We start from the raw sequence: 15,466 nt of genomic DNA, 5'->3' as shown, positions 1-15,466 counted from the left end.
TTCAACACAGTTAAGTTGAATCAAATTATAAGAAGTGATATAATTAGTTTCCACCTGGTGTAACAGAATGGGATTTATAATACTTGCAAGCACATAATCCAGTCAGTATAAATATATGATATGGCACTTCACTTATGGAGAACGGGTAAAAACCATTTCAAGGCAAGAGAGCTTTGGAAAAGCATAAACGCAAAAAAATACCTCAACTGAAAGCACGTCGTAGTCCACAGGAAAGGAGCCACATTGAAGAAAGAGAATTACCCATTAATGTAAACAATAAGACGATGACTGTGTTTGAAATGAAAGGATTGTCTGTGTGAGCTGTGGTGATGACCAGCCGGCGGATGTGGGTTTGCGATCGTGTTTTGGGGGAATGTGCGTCTATTATTGTCCCTGTCCTCAGAACTGACGAGAGGCTCCCTGATCCGACTGCAGCAGTCTGACGATGGACGGGTCGCTCTTGGCACCTTTAATGAACTCCTCCAAAGACAGCCTACCTGTGGAAGCACAGATCAAAAGAACAGATTCTCATTCACCAGCGGGTTGAGCATGTGAGGGAGTGAATCATACGGCAACCACCTAATTAAATCAACAAAAGCCTCTAATGTCCCTTTACAATATAATCACCGATGCCCCCTGTAAACACAGTCCAGGCAAAGTACACAACTTCTAAATAAATTACAATGAGCTTACATTGTATGACTTAATGATTGAGTCGTTTATAGCCAACAGCAGTTGTGCTATTTTCATACAAGTCAGGAAATCTTTAGATATGTCAAAGAGTAGGAACGGGCAAAAATACAATGTATGTATTTATTATGCCAACACAGTATATTGTTTGTAAGATTATAAAAATGGCAATACTTCACTTTAGTAAGTAATTTCTAAGTAATTCATTTAGAAATTCCTTTTAAATCATAATGAATTTGTAATGGCCACATACAAGCTGTTTTATTAATTAAATATAATATAATGAATATTTTACACCTTAGATTTTTTTACCCAGTCTAGTATGCATTGCAAAAATAAAATCTGACAATGCTGTAAGCAAATGTTATTATTTTAGCACACCACAATCTGTTTAAATTAACTACCACTTTCAGTCAAACAGCATGTGTATAAATTGCATTAGAAAGGAGGGTCAGCTGCAGCCGTAGCCGTGGGCCTGCTCTGTGGAACCATGTGATGTTATAAAACACACATCTTGACCTCCAGACTTTCTGCTCCAAAACACATCTAGGTGCCCGCTGCCATACGACGAGCTCTAAATATCTAATTGAGATGTGACATGTCAAAAAACAGCCAGCCTTGGTGTGACTGCCCTGTCTGGCTCTTTCTTGGTTTGTGTGGTTTATTTCCTTGCGGGTACACGAGGTGAGTGTGGCAGACGGTCACCAGTAAAATGGCAACACGGGCTCTTTGTGCCACTTTTTTAAAAACCCTCTTTGAGCTCCGTCGCTGGTTTTCTCTCCTAATTGAAACACCTTTTCGGTGTTTTGTTGACACTATGCTTTGTGTTGTTGCACCAAACAACACTTTTCCACTAATGCACCCACCGGCAATGCTGAACTAACTGATTCCACATGCCACTGTTAGTTTACGATGTTCTTTCAAATTAATAACTAATGTGTTAATGGGTTTGGTTGTGCGTATCTACGTCTTTTGTCATGGCCGTGCAGCTCGGTCTGTGACGCTTGGGAAATGCCCATCACATGGGTGTAGCATCACCTTTTCACACTAAATGTCAGACCACTGACACCGAGGTGGCTCCGCAGGATGAGATACACAAGACGGTTAATTATCTTGTGAGTAATGTTCATGTTATGTCATGTTGTATGACGTCCTATTTCTCTGTGTCTTTGTCTGTCGTCCAGCTTCCATATTTCCTGTTGCTCTCAACTGCTCTGTGGTGGCAATTGTATAATGTCAAAGACATTAAATGCCGAATCTTTCATGATATATCTATATTTGGTAAGGCTTTACTTTAAGTGATATATTTAGCCTTAATAAGCAGTCATTTAATAAATGGTTTATAACACGCTATAATGAAGTTGTATGCAGATATAAGACATTTTATTTATGTACAGAATTTGTCAGCACTCTTCTATGAAGACATATTTTATATTATTACAAATGTTTTACTACATTGTCATTATATGTTTATACACTAGCTCACAGGAGGAGTTATAGTTATTTCTGCTTACAACTACACTACTTGTTAAAGCTTATATACCTGTTTATGTACTGTGAGAAGAAGTAAGAAGCCAGTTATATTTAGGACTCCCTCTTGCTTTCACGACTGATGGTTGTGATATCTCCTCACTAAAGCATATAAAAATAAAACATCAGTCTTACCATCATTGTCAATGTCCATCTGTCTGAAGATCTTGTCTGTCCTTTTCTCTGGTGTTGATTCGTCCTCAGGCATCTTCATCACTGAGGATACCATCTTATAAATTGCCTACAAAGGAGATGGAGAACGATTGCTGTTGTGTGCATATCAGACTCTGTTTGTCGTCTGTGTAAAGCTTTTAGGCAGTCAAAAAACAACCAGGCGGCAACCTCTGGTTCTAAAAAAGTGAAAACAATGTGCCTTAAACTTGCATTCTTTATAATGGCACACAGGGGGCGGCGACTCTGGTTTAAAAAATAATTCAGATTGTATAGAAGTCAATGACAAAATTACCCCACTTCTCACTTGATTTTTTTTTACCTCAATAAACATTGTAAATGTGACTTTATGGTCTCAATCACTATTCTCAAGTCTTCTTCAAAGCATGCATGATGTTCATTTTGTAAATTTTGGTCCCATTTAGAATAAATTGGTGATGTCAGTTACTATGGCCACCTCTTATACGCTGTTTATGTTTCCATCTGACACATTTGTTCCATCTTTTGTCTGAATGACCTGTTTTCTATTGCTACCTGGTAACGATGGTGCTCTGGCAAATGAAGCCCATCCTGCTGTTACACAGTAAGTGACTCATGTGTCAGATTTGTCTATTTGGAACAGCTGCACGCATTTTAGGTCGTGTAAAGGTCTGTGATGAGGAAAAGGTTTTGCTAAAAAACGGAAAGCATTGACCTTTAATAAAAGCTCTGATGCTTTTACATGTTTTTTGTTTCACATTCATTTGTATCCACAAACAAAACGAACTGAGCCAATATTGATATGGCCCTGCAGGCTGCTCAGCTCACCATATTGGAAGAGTAAATATAGCCACAGTGATAAGAAAGACAGAAAGGGCAGCCCGCATCCATGATCTTATGAATTCAGACCCACACATGACTGCTGAGCCTAAAAACAGTCACAAGACAGAAAGCTGTACGCTGAACTATTAGTGGATACATCAGCAATTGGCAACTATTTTGACAATTGATGTTGTTTTCGCAATTTTTCTAGCAAAGGTATTAAAACGTTTTCAGTTCCAGCTTCTGTTTTTTTTTTTTTACTTATTAGTAAACTGAATATCTTTAGGTTTTGGACTGTTGACAAAACAAGATGCTTACTGACTCACTTTGGGATTAAGGTAATTGTCACGGTATTTTTTACTATTTTCTGACATTTTATAGACCACACAATTTATCAATTATTCTATCTAGACAATAAACAGCAGATGTATAGAAGTAATCATTAATTGCAGCCATACTTGGAATTAAAATCAGTATAAATAGTAATCATTTAGTTTAGTCCGTAGTTTTTAATAAATTACAATTGTTGTTTTGTTAAAATGTGCTAAAGGAATCTGATTAAATGTCTCAGTTTTGTCTGTCTTTTCCCTTTCCTTTCCTTTCCTTTCCTTTTTTCTCCATCCGAAGTGAAATTCTGATGTAGTGAATTAGCTAAACTAGTAAAAACCTTTTCAATTTACATTCCTCCTACTTGAATAATCATTGTCTTATATATGAGATGCACTGCTAGAACCTCGTCATATTTATATCTGCAGACTGAGGCTGATCTTGACCAAAACTAAGCAAGAGACTGATGTACACAGCATAAACATCGATGAACAAACCCTATTCTGTCATACAGTACGTCCTCACCTGAACTATCTCCAGCATCTCTGCCCGGCTGATGTACCCATTCCCGTCCAAGTCGTACATGCTGAAGGCCCAGCGCAGCTTCTGCTCCAACCCGCCACGAGATGTCACGCTCAGGGCGATGATGAACTCCCTGAAGTCGATGGTGGCGTCTCCGTTGGTATCAAACGTGCGGAAGACGTGCTCGGCGAACTTTGAGGCATCTCCGTAGGGGAAAAAGTTGGCATAGATCTTCTTGAACTCCTCCACAGTTAGGTGGCCAGTTGGACAGTCCTTGAGGAAGCCGCGGTACCACTCCTGCAGCTCGTGGTCGGTGAACTCTGTGTTCTCTCTCAGGTCGTTCAGGACCTCGGGCCGCAGCTTGCTGTTCTGTTTCCCCATGACACAGCTCTCTCAGGTGGGCAGGCAGGTAGCTGGGGCTGGTGTTTCTACCTTCTCCTTTCACTTCTCCACTCCCCCTTCGCTTTTACTGTCCACGTCGCCGGCTGCTCGGCTTCCTCTGCTCCTGCAGGGGACCAAACAACGCTCATTAATATCCTTGTGTGAACATCATAAATGATTCATTGGTTCAATAATTCCTCTCAGCTTGCAGCAGTGTTTTATCATAAAAACGTGTGCTGATGATGCTTCTCAGGCAGCCAAGCTGAGGGATAAATCTGGACAGTTGAGACAATGTCCATACACAGTAGGAAAAATAGAGATTAGATTACAACTCAGACCTCATGAGGTTACGATATGTGTGTGTGTGTGTGTGTGTGTGTGTGTGTGTGTGTGTGTGTGTGTGTGTGTGTGTGTGTGTGTGGGGCTGTGGATGTGTCTCTGCGGATAGACTGTTAATCCTCTGTCACAGTGATAATTTATCGACCTGTAATTGCATGGTGGAGGGACAAGTGTTCTGGTGTAGTGTAATTCTCAATAAACCCACTTGCTTAAAGGTCAGGCTGATACTGACTGTTGTTACTGAGAAAGCCAGACATTCACCTCAACAATACTCCTCACCTTTATGTGAAAATGCATATTCTGATTGATTTTAAGCGGTGGAGTTCATACACTGACCAACTAGAGAAATACAGATAAAAAGGGGAAAAAATACCAATGCTAACAAAGACACTGAAGCATTGACCACCTGGACCTATTCACCTCTGGTTTTTGCGGTTTGTCCAAATTCGGTTTCCATGGTTATAATCTGTTTATTCATGTATGCGGGGGTATTCATGATTGAGGATGTGAGGATGCATAAAAACAACACATCCAGGACAAAACCAAAACAATACAGTAAGTATTGGATGGGACACTCTCTGCATGCAACCCACCGATGAAGCGGAGGCAAACATGGGTGTTAGTGAGCAAGAAGGTACAACAGGTGTTTGTTTTGTTTTGTTCAAATCAATCTTTCATGTTTCATAGATTTTGTCAGTAAGGGAAAGGTGGTATAAAGACACACATTTACATGAGGAAATGAAATCCATCTGCTTGTCCTCGTTTTCAGAATCAACCAACTGAAATCTGTGTTTCATCAGAGGTTTGAGAGCAGCCTGGATGAAAGAACGGAACAGAAAGAAACGGGCGAATTTCAACATGGTCAGAATGTTAAAATGTCCTTTTTTGGAACTCGAAAGAAGAAATTTACCAAAACCTGAGCAAATCTTTTACAACACGAATCTGGTAAAGTGTGCGTGGGAGGGAAAGAAAAAGAGATGTGCGAGGGCAGGGAGGAAGAAAGAATCGAAAAAGTATGACACATAAAAAGAAAAACTATTTCCAGCTAATACCAGCGGTTCAATTACATAATAATCCTTCTGAATAACACATCTACTCCTCTATGTTACGTAGAATGATTTTATGGGAGGGAGAGATGTATTATCCCCATGTTCGTTCTCTTCCAATTATTGAAATCCCATTACTCCTGTGTCATTGGCACCAGAATGATTTTATCTGGCGTAGAACAAACGAGAGCTGTGTGAATTTGGATGAGATCTTTTCAACACGCAGGCGCCCTTATTTCTCAAGATCGTCACATGGGTGTAATTTCCTGCAATTTTATGAATCGAAGTCAGAGAGTAACATGAGAGGCAGGCAGGCCGGCAGGTTTGAGGACCAGCCAGTAACATAAACGCTTAACAACGTCACCCGGGCTTATAGACGGAAAATAAATCATTAAAACCACATGCACAACACATGTAACACTGTTTATCCCTTGCCCCAGTTTTCTTGACATGTTTTTAAACGGAGTGGTGGGTACGATTTTGAACATTGTAAGGCCAAAATATTGAATTCCAGATTGTTCCATTTTTTGTTCGAAATATTTTAAGATTTAAGGGTCTCAACATGCTCTGTGAGGCTGTACTCAGACACAGTGGTGCTTTGAGCTAAATGCTAACGTGATGCTAACAAAACAAAATTGTGTGCCAAACCATCAAGTAGAAATGAGGTCATTCACGTGCGTGAAAACGTTGACCTGCTGGAGGAGAAGTAAGTAAATCACCGAGGTCACAAGGATTCATCTTCTGCTCAATGATGAATCCTATCCGCTGAATGAATAACATGAGACAAATGAAAAGCCTCTATTGCATTTTGAAATAGTAGCAACACTATCACATCACATGGCTTTCGTGGTGCTTCAACCACCTTGGTAGCAAGCTTGTGACCGTAGAATAACAGCTGCACTTTGAGAATATAACGTCAATGTCAGCTGACTGTGTATAAACTACACACTGCCCTGCAGGCCGGACCATAGTCTTCCGCTCTAACGTACAACAGGATGAGGGAGCGGCAGCATCCCCTCAGCTCTCTGGGTCACATGGACTTTTCCAGGACAGCTCAGTGAGCAGGCTGAGCTGGAACAGACATAAGGGCGTTGCTATTTTATTCCCTCATACACACAAAACCACAAGAAATTCCAGGCTGGAAGACTGAAAAGTGCTGCCATGACGTTTCAAGAGCCTCGGCTGCCTAACAGAGGAGATAGTTTGAGAGAAAACAGCAAATCAGTGTAGACTGTGGTAAAGAGGATGCACAAACAGACTCGCAAAACAGATTTACAGTTTCCCCTGGCCTCTGAAATATGCTCATTCATTATGCTCGGAATAAAAAAGAGAAAGAGTCGGACAATGTCGCAACACTGATTAAGCACATTTCTGGGCTGAAGTGAGAACAGCTGCCTCATAACTATTGTTTCTGTCGTCCACATATGAAATATTGCTGCAAGAACCTGTTACCTTCCGCAGGGACAGTTGCCTGCCTCTCTGCGATGGGCAATTAGCCGTATCGTAGTTGTGTTTGTGCTTCCTGTGTATGCAATGAATGCATACAGGCCTCGATTTGAGACGTCACAGGATGTTTTAGATGTTTTCACAGCTGGGAACTGGGTCGGTCATTTTCTAAAGATTCTACTTGGTGCAGTGGAAAACATCTTGAAATGTGGTCAGAAATAACTGCTGGATATTGACATCTACATGACCTCCTATGCAAAGAAAGTCAGGCTCTCGCTGCCTCGACTGTTGCAAAATGCTAAATAAGTGTCTGCGAGTGTTGTTTGATACAGTCGAACAGTCCCTCGACGTTGCCATTTCAAGATTCCGTGTTTGCAATTCCTCTCTAATACAAAGCAACAGTCTCTCGTCTAGTCCAAAACCCCCATAGCCGTTCCTGCTATGTATGGTCCACTTTTTCCGGTGGGTTCCCAGCCTAATGAGACTGGTTCACACGGGCTCCAGTGCAGCAAGTATCCCCCTGCCCAAGGCTACATGTGGAGATCTTATAAACCCCTGACCAGGCAACTTTCACTGCCGTTTGCCATTCTCAGGCCTACTTCATTTCCTGCGTATTGGCTTTTCACAACAAAGAAATCCTCCATTCTTTTCCCAGATACTCAATACTTCTTGTAACAACAAAGAATAAATCTCAAAGACAGTCAGAAAAGGGGAGATGAGGGGTGTTTGTTTAGATACATAGCAGTAGTAGGAAATCCATCCATAAAGCATGACACTGATGGAGCTCATTATGCCTCTGACATTGCATCAGTTAGTGAGTATTATTAGTAACTATTTTTTAAACATCTGTTAATTGTGTAAGTCATTCTGTAAGGGAAAAATCCCTAGTTTCTGTTTCTAAATTGTGAATATGCACTGGTTTTCTCAGTCTTCTGTGATCATAGGTTTCCCTTTTGGGGTCTGGACTGTAAGTTGGAAAAAAACAAAGACATTGAAGACGTCAACCGTGTACTCTGGGAAATTGTGATGGACATTTTTCATTATTCTGAAGCCATAAAAACAGAGTTTGTTAATTGGCTGCATCATTTACGACCATCAACCTTTTCCCATCCTCAACTCTGCAATATGAAAATATTTTCCATGCCGTCCGTGTTGTGGCTCCTTTGAATGGAGTGTAAGTCAAACAAACCGATATGGTTCGGTGCACAGAAAGAAAGCAGAGTTACCATTTTAGTGCTGCGTGTAGCGTGCTGTGCGGTGGATGAGCAGAGCTGCGATGCGGCCTGAGGTTCCTCGTACTACCGCTAACTTAAGACTGCATCAGGTGGGTGAGGAGTTAGTCCAGTGCGAGAGGAAGGAAAAAAAGAGAATATTCTCGCTTTCAGCGCTGCTTCGTGGCAGTCTCTCTGAACTAGTGTCAGAGAAAATCAAGCAGAGGATCAGGATGAAGTCCCCCGACACACCAGTAGTCAAGGCAACAGGATAGTAGTGCTAAGGCTTATGAGAGGGAGGCGGTGTAGCTATCAATCTGGGGCAAACGCAGGGCAGAACATACATCGAGACGTTTAAAAGGCTTGCTGTTGGTTTTAAAAAACAGTTTAATGTATTACAGCTGTATTCTTTTTCTGTTTAGGGTCATCCACAATGATTTCTGCATCATGTCCATTGCTCAAAAGTTCACTACAGCAAAACCCTTATGTGTATGTTTTAGGTTTACAACCTTGCTAAGAATGTTTTTTTGACCGGGGAGGGTTCTTATTTAAAGTTGGCTCTGTTCTTGTTATCAAAAAGTGTGGAATAGTGGTTGAAATTAGTGGACTGGCAAACATAATTATGGCAAGACACTAAGTTGTAAGGGATGGATATAGACAAAAGAGCTTGACACACCTGTGTTCATCAATACTGAGTCTATTTTTCTTAGGGCTGGGCAACATCTCTATTATTATTTATAGACAGCAGAATCATATGATGACATGAACTTATCATGCCACCGTTCTACAAATATCTGTTCAAGCAAGCTATTATTAAAATATACAAAACGTTAGTTGAAAATCTCATTGAGTCTAAAGTTACTACAAGTAACTTAATGTTGTGTTGATGTTGGCGGCCTCTCAGGATGAAAGTTGTACTGTTTCTGAGGAACCTTTAGAAAAAAAACTCTCATTTTACGGCAGCAGTTTCTGACAGCCTGCTCCGCTCAGTCCTGGTTCTGGTGCTCCCGGGCCTATAATAATGATATAGAAATAGCCAATCAATTCGCCGACGGACTTGTTTACTTATGTAGATCATGTGTAGGCATCAGTATTAAATTCGGACTGTTTCATAACCGGTTAAAAGTTCCTCACAGTACCTTTAGATTTTTCAAGAGACCTGAGAATATATTGCATGTCGTCACAAGACAAATTCATTAACACAATTGCGCACGCACACACACACACACACACACACACACACACACACACACACACACACACACACACACACACACAGATGCACTATTGGTTACTTATTATATAAATACGTTATCAAAGTATTTGTTTGAGGCTAAACATAGAAAAGTTTGCTCCAACAGTGAACAGTTTGTTGCTGAACAGTTCAATTTGTTTATTTTATGTGGTTGCAAATACCTTTGCAATATTGTGATATAGCCTGTTGATTTGTCTTCACCACAAGAATCAAATTCATTAATTGCCACAGCAGAGCAGGATGGACTAATCACTCATTAAGGACATAACAGTAGCTTTAACCAGTCATTATAATAAAGTCCTGTTAACTTACCTAGTTTACGAGTAACAGCTGTTTATGAATCTTCCGGTTCAAAAAGTCCACTTTGGTTAAGCCCACTTTCCAACTTCACGTCACCAGATGCCGCACGTTTACCTCACCGTTAACATACAGCAGTCAAACCTAACACCTCTTATTGATAAAGCTAAAGATGCCCGGGAGAGTTTTACCGTCTGACTCTTTCAGAAGATTAACATATTTGGAATTTGACCGGATTAAATGTTGCTGTTTGTAGCGAGCTTTTTATTTGTTCGGTCCTGCCTCCAGTTCTCGGTGTAGCCGCTTTATCATTTAGTGGAAGATGTGGCACAGAGCTCGGTTTTCATCTGACTTCCCGACTTTACAACTAAAGGGTTTATTTTTCTCTTCGACGGCGATTTAACATACTTGGTCTGTATGCGAGATAAGTAAGCGCTGCTTAAAATGATACATAACGAATATATGTGTCGAAATTAAACGTATTCGTTATTTGCAATGTATTTTACAACGTATTTTGCCGACTTGTTGTGCTTAAACTCCCCCCGCCCGCTGAATGGATCAGTCCACACTCACTGCTTCCATCGTAGAAACAGTCGCAGCAGCGTCCTGTGGAAAATTATCACAGCAGACTATTATTAGCACAATATCTAAAATAGATGGTTCACGTTTATGGGAAAATCTTCATACTAAGAGAAAAACTCTGCAACTGCACCAAACATACTTATTACAATGCGAAAAACAGTAATTCTATTCTATATAGAATGTCATATACAATGTAACATATGCTATTCTAGCATATGTTACATTGTATATGACATTCTATAGGCAAGGATTTGATTAGCATACTTCTATTATAAAGAAGTAACATCCCAGAGAAATATACGGAAAGAGTTGGAGTAGCACACGTGCTGATATCGTGATTGCTTGGACAATCTTTTTTATTTACAACCTACAAACACCAGCATCACCATGAGCTCTGAAAAGAAATGTATTTCATCCATCACGCGCCCATCTAATGTCGTGGAACAAGCTGCACTGCTCATTAGTATAACAAAACATACATATGTTACATTTAAAAAGGTTACAACCTAATTATATCTTTCCCCAGACTTCTCTCTCTCTCTCTCTCTCTCTCTCTCTCTCTCTCTCTCTCTCTCTCTCTCTTAGCTTCACTGAGGATAACTGGTCCATCAGTAACGTCTCTTGAATAGGCTAAAGTGACACTGCAGACAGGGCGGTGTGTATGTCAGCATTTCATTGAGTGGATAAATAATTAACTGTGCGTGTGTGTGTGTCTTCCTGAAGCCTGACACCTGTTTGGAATGTTTATCTCTACCTAAGAGTGAGTACAATAGAGATAGGAGGGGGGGGGGGGGGGGGGGGGGGGGGGGGGGGGGCAGCTATAAAGTAGTCTGAGTTTGTTTCTATTACCAATTTGTAACTTAATACTGGCATAAGCATGCCGTTGCTGTAGTAATGCGGATGAAAAACATTGTTGGGACTTTCCTAAAAAAAAGAAGGATCTCTTTAAGATTTGTTCAGGTAGAATTTCACATATAAAAAAAAAAAGCTACAGTCTAACCACTGATTCTCTATTTCAAGAGAGAACTTTAAATTGAGTGAGCAAGGATTCAATATATCAAGTCTTACTCAAGGACACAACATATTGACTGCTGCTAGTGTTGAACATGAGACAGTAGTAAAGTAGGAATACTGTGATGATAGTGACAATGTCTGTGTTGCTCTGCAGAAACATAAGGATCCACTAGAGGCCACTGACAGCCCTCCAATCTGCTGCTACTGTAGCGTTGTTGGTTGTTAAGTTGATAGGTGGGTCCTAAAGCTTAAACTCAGCTGACGGGTGAGTTTTAATAGACCAGACTGGTCTGTTACTTTGTCCCAAGTGTGTTTACAAGCACAGTCTCCTTCTAGCCAATTAGTAGAGTATTGTGTCTGTGGATGTAGTGGTGCCATGTTGTGTCATTTCTCTTTACTGTTTGTTTTGACAGAACATTACAATATGTTGCCACAAAAACATAAATCGCTCTTTTATCCACACAGATATGTTCATGCATACACACACATAAACATGTATACAACCACATACACACAAACACAGGACTCATACTGTATCTCCAAATATGTTTTTCTTTTGCTTTCAAACTAAACGATGATGCATGTTTCCTCGCAAAGAATAGGATTTGTTTCATTATGAGCACAAATCAGCTTGATGCCGTTAATTTATTTGCTCACAAAAGTAAAAAAAATGTTACATAAAAAAAAAACTAGAAAAGTGCACTCAGTAAAGTGCAGATCTCAGCCAGTAGTGTCTGCAGCGACCAATGCTGTAATGTTGGATTGAATGAATACAACCCACATTTCTAAACTGCAAGTGTATCAAAGGTGGTTTTTCTCTCCACAGATAAGCTCTCAATTTCAGCTATGCAGTTGTCTGCACTGGGTCTGTGCAGGACCGCGTCTCAGCTGCCTCTCACGGGTGTAACCACGCTTGAAGCGTTTATTTAGGCTTCAAGTCTATGTTTTCGACAATATAAAGGTTTGAAGCCCAATAAAAAAGCACAAAATAACTGTCTCTGGGCGCAGAATAACGTCTGACAGCAATGCACTCAGCTGTGTTATCACGAGCGACCCCTACCAGCCGGCATGCTGGTTAAGAGCAGTGAGTGAGGAGCCAGCAGGCAGAAAATGGCGGTATCAATCAGGTATAAAAGGTTTTTTTTAATAAAGTGTGAGTCACCACAACCACGAGAGGTCTTTGAGCATGCAGCCATGACTGGCCATGCAAAATATTGTGCAGTTGAGCTGCTGCAAAATGCGAGATTAGACACAGAGGTACACATTCACTCATGAACGCACACAGACGAGCGATTGCATGATTCTCTGGTGGAGATAAAAAAGCATTTAGATCATCATGGGACACTGTAAGCCTAAGCAATGTCTTCATCCTTAAGTCTGAGTTTGTCTTACTTTTAAGAAGATTAGCAGGTCTATCGGCACAGTTTCCGCAAGAAAATTATAATAATTTCAGACAATTCTTACTTTGCAATTCTATTTTCTGGTGACTTCACTACCTTAGTGTGTTGTAATGGATGACCCTGCAGGGTTCCATACTGTCCTGATGTGAAAAGATTAGATTGAGTGAAGTACAAGTCTGTACATGTCGCAAGATAGTGTTGAATTTCTTCATAAAAATAACTTGTTGAACCTCTGCCCTCTATGGTACACATACTGTACATGTAATCTTTCACATGATTAGTGAAGAGCAGTCACTGCAGCTGCAGGCGCTCCTCAAATATTGATCAGCCTGTCTTCACATTAAACAGAGTGAGGGGCAATGCTCCCCTCCATGGCGCTCTGTCAATATTTAGGGAACACGTGGACTGAAATCAAGGTTTAACTGATGAAACATTTTTATACGTTCGATTCAATTCACTTCATTTACCAGGTGGCCAAGTTTGCCATTTAAGAAGTGATAATAAGTCAATAGAATGTTTGCAGCTTGTTCTCGCTGCCCCCGAGTGCCCAAAAAAATCTGTTATTGCAAATGTAGGGAAAAATAATTACACTTATTCAAGAAAGACATTTTATTAAGTAACACCACTTTTTCCAATTTGAACACTAGTCTGCAGTAAGAACTTTAATAAACTGAAAGTTGACAACACTGTTGCACGTATATATATAACGACCGTTTAGCAGTGACAGTCTTGCGTTAACGGCCATGACCACATACATTTTGATCTGTGACCAACAGTCATTCCCTGGCATTCACATTTTAATTATTTTTATCAACAGGTTTTGTTTAATCAAAGCAATTTCCATCTTTGCTTTTAGCTTCGTCTTTTGACCACGTCAACTCTGTTAGTGGAGAAACCAGAAGCCATTTCTTTGCTTTTTCGTGGCCTGAGGGTATCCAGCTTTTTCAACCACAGATTTCTGTTCTTTCTGTGAAATGTATACATTTCAGTTAGAAACTGCTAGATACTATCAAGACATTTTGGTAATAATCTTGTTTGTTTTTTAAAATTACTGTACAGCAACAACTCAAAATCATTTATTATCATTACTGTTAAGCTCCATGTGCTGTAAAACCTGCAGATTGCTTATCATATTTGCACTACTTCACTCTTTGCTGAGTTGTGTTGAAAGTGGCAATGCTGAGTAGACTTTCCTCGAAGTCTCTAGATTTGAAGCTCTGCTGTGCTTGCACCCTTTGCCCTTATACAAGTCTGAACACACTATTGCTGACTATACTGTATATGCAGTAAATATTATTTGAAGACTCCTGTGTTTGTCTAAGCTTATTAAGTTGATTCATTTTCGTTTGAATGCTATTCTCTTGTGACCTCAAGATAAATGTGAAAGAAGTATTGTAAAAGTGATATAATATAATACATATTATTAGAGGTATTACTGTAAATGTCAAATTCAATGTAAAATCATCACAACACTTCTTCAATTATCATTATGCTGTAATGATAGTGGCATCACAGCATAAAACCCCTTTACAAATTCCATAACAATAATCATTTTTAGCCATCTTAGCAAAATGTCTCTAGAGATTGCAATGTCAATGTGTTGTCGAGTCCTCAGAACACGAATTAGAATAATTTTGGAGCCTTCATCTAGCGCCATCATCAGGTCCAAATTTCAGATTGTCCAATCATTTGGTTTTTGATCAACTACCTGCAAAACTAATTCTCATTTGTATTTAATGCTAAGAAGCAAGTACAAGAATGCTTTCACCAACTAATATGGTGAACGCGATAACCACTACACTTGCAAAATTATACCTGCATGTTAGCATTGCCATTGGTAGCATGTTAGCATGCTGATGTTAGCATTTAGTGGTGAGGGAAAGTAACCCCATTTCCGTGAGGTCTCACTTTCTTTCTATAGCTTTTGTTTGTAGAAAGGCCAGTGTTTGTGTGCATCTGTGTCTGTTTATGAACACGATGATCATTTACACTGTCAAAAGAAATTACATATATATTTGCCTGACGTATATTCCACTCATTCACTCAGGTAGCAGGAATGCTTTTGTACATTCATCCCAACATAGTGAGTGTGGAAGCATCCAGTCAGTGAGGTCTTCAGCAGTAGGAGGTAGAACAAAGGTTAAATCCAACACAATTCTGCCAATCAAAGTCCACTGACAATGTTTTCGTGTGTGTGTCTGTGTGTCTATATCTGCATGAGTATATGTGTTTATTGGAAAGAAGCCAAATGTGCACTGCATATGACGTAAAGGCACAGTATACTGCATGTTCTGTACAGGTGGTGTACTGGGTGTGTGTCACGTAGTCGATAGGAAAGGGACTTTCAACTAGGAGGGTGGCTAGAATAATTTGTGTGTGTGTATATGCTCAAATAGGTAAGTTCTGTAAGAAACATTTCAACAGTTCTGAACTCATCTGAAATACGAGTCAATG

The 15,466-nt window shown here is 40.0% G+C and overlaps 1 protein-coding gene across 1 annotated transcript; it reads right to left on the bottom strand.

The window, feature by feature from the left end:
- Positions 1 to 269: 269 nt before the first annotated feature.
- Positions 270 to 10,317, bottom strand: hpcal1 (hippocalcin-like 1). The gene is made up of 4 exons (XM_079180800.1): positions 10,032 to 10,317; positions 4,045 to 4,546; positions 2,356 to 2,461; positions 270 to 497 (listed from the first exon to the last, which is right to left on the bottom strand). The coding sequence occupies exons 2-4, from the start codon at positions 4,420 to 4,422 to the stop codon at positions 400 to 402; spliced, it is 582 nt and encodes a 193-aa protein (XP_079036926.1). The 5' UTR covers positions 4,423 to 4,546; positions 10,032 to 10,317; the 3' UTR covers positions 270 to 399.
- Between the last annotated feature and the right edge of the window lie 5,149 nt (positions 10,318 to 15,466).

Source organism: Pholis gunnellus (assembly GCF_910591455.1).
Source record: "Pholis gunnellus genome assembly, chromosome: 19".
NCBI lineage: Eukaryota > Metazoa > Chordata > Actinopteri > Perciformes > Pholidae > Pholis > Pholis gunnellus.
This window is presented reverse-complemented; position numbering and strand designations above follow the sequence as displayed.